General features: G+C 64.5%; 1 protein-coding gene across 1 annotated transcript; it reads left to right on the top strand.

Annotated features, from left to right (window-relative positions):
* Window positions 1-118: 118 nt before the first annotated feature.
* LOC121339547 (WAS/WASL-interacting protein family member 2-like) lies at window positions 119-997 on the top strand. The gene is made up of 3 exons (XM_041411385.1): window positions 119-131; window positions 214-563; window positions 638-997. The coding sequence occupies exons 1-3, from the start codon at window positions 119-121 to the stop codon at window positions 995-997; spliced, it is 723 nt and encodes a 240-aa protein (XP_041267319.1).
* Window positions 998-1,374: the final 377 nt, after the last annotated feature.

A 1,374-nucleotide genomic window follows, 5' to 3' on the forward strand; every position in this document is an offset into this window, starting at 1 on the left:
GGCGCGCGGGGGGGGGGGGGAGTCTCGCGCGAGGAATTCGGGGGGATTTGCGCGAGGAATTTTGGGGGGGGGTCCTCGTGCAGCGGATCCTCGTGCAAAGGGCTCCTCGCGCGGGGAAATGGGGGGGCGGGGTCGGGCCAGCATTTGGCTTTCCCCCATGCGAGGATTTTGGGGGTCCCCGCGCGAGGATTTTGGGGGTCCCCGTGTGAGAAGCTGGGGGTCCCCGTGCGAGGATTTTGGGGTCCCCCTGCAAGGGCTCCTCGTGCCACCGTCTCCTCGTGTCACCAAGAGGAACTGGGGGGGTCCTCGCGCCAGAGCCCCTCGAGTGTCACCAGCTCCTCACCGAGGGCTCCGAGTGCCACCCGGAGGAATTTGGGGGGCTCCTCGTGGCCCCGGGACCTGCCCAGCCCTCGTGCGAGGGTCCCGAGTGCCACCACGTCCGAGTGCCACCAAGAGGAACAAGGTTTGGGGGGGGGGGGTCCTCGTGCAAGAGCCCCCCGAGTGCCACCAGCACCTCGTGCCACCAAGAGCCCCCTGAGTGCCACCAGCCCCTCGAGTGCCACCAGCTCCTCGTGTCACCAAGAGCCCCTCGAGTGCCACCAGCTCCTCGTGTCACCAAGAGCCCCTCGAGTGCCACCAGCTCCTGGTGTCACCGGGACCTCGTGCAGGAGAGATTGGGGGGGGGTCCTGGTGCCACCAAGAGCCCCCCGAGTGTCACCGGGACCAGCCCAGCCCCGTGTCACCGGGGTCTCTCTCTGTGTCACACGCCACCGTCGGGCACCCACCGGGACCCGCCCCCCCCGAGCACCGAGACCCCCGAATTTCACCGTCTCGTGCACCGGGACCCCCCTCAGGACCCCCCCTCAGGCATCAGGACTCTCGAGTTTCCCCTCCCCCCGTCCTCGTGCACCGGCACCACCGGACCCCCCCGAGGAACCGGGACCCTCCCCCAGCGCACCGGGACCACCAGGGGCGGGGCCTGGAGGGAAATGAATGAATGAATGACGCACAGAAAAGGGGCGGGGTCTGGAGGGAAATGAATGAATGAATGACGCACAGAAAAGGGGCGGGGCCTGGAGGGAAATGAATGAATGAATGACGCACAGAAAAGGGGCGGGGCCTGGAGTTCATGTTCGGACTCAGTGTTCATTATTTCCCACCAATGCCACAGTCCCAGCGCCGCGAGCTCGGCAGCTTTTCGTTAACAAGGCACCAAATGGCAACAGTCTCCTGTTAGGGGGTCTTTCGAGAGTAAACTCTCCAACTAAGAGCTGACACCTGGATTATTTTCCCTTTTAACCCAGTAGCTGATCCCAAAGAGCCACAACGAGGAATTTCTGCCCAGAGTGCCACCCAAACCCAAGAAGAAGGAAT

Source organism: Onychostruthus taczanowskii, unplaced genomic scaffold, assembly GCF_017590055.1.
Source record: "Onychostruthus taczanowskii isolate IOZ18803 unplaced genomic scaffold, ASM1759005v1 scaffold356, whole genome shotgun sequence".
Taxonomy (NCBI): domain Eukaryota; kingdom Metazoa; phylum Chordata; class Aves; order Passeriformes; family Passeridae; genus Onychostruthus; species Onychostruthus taczanowskii.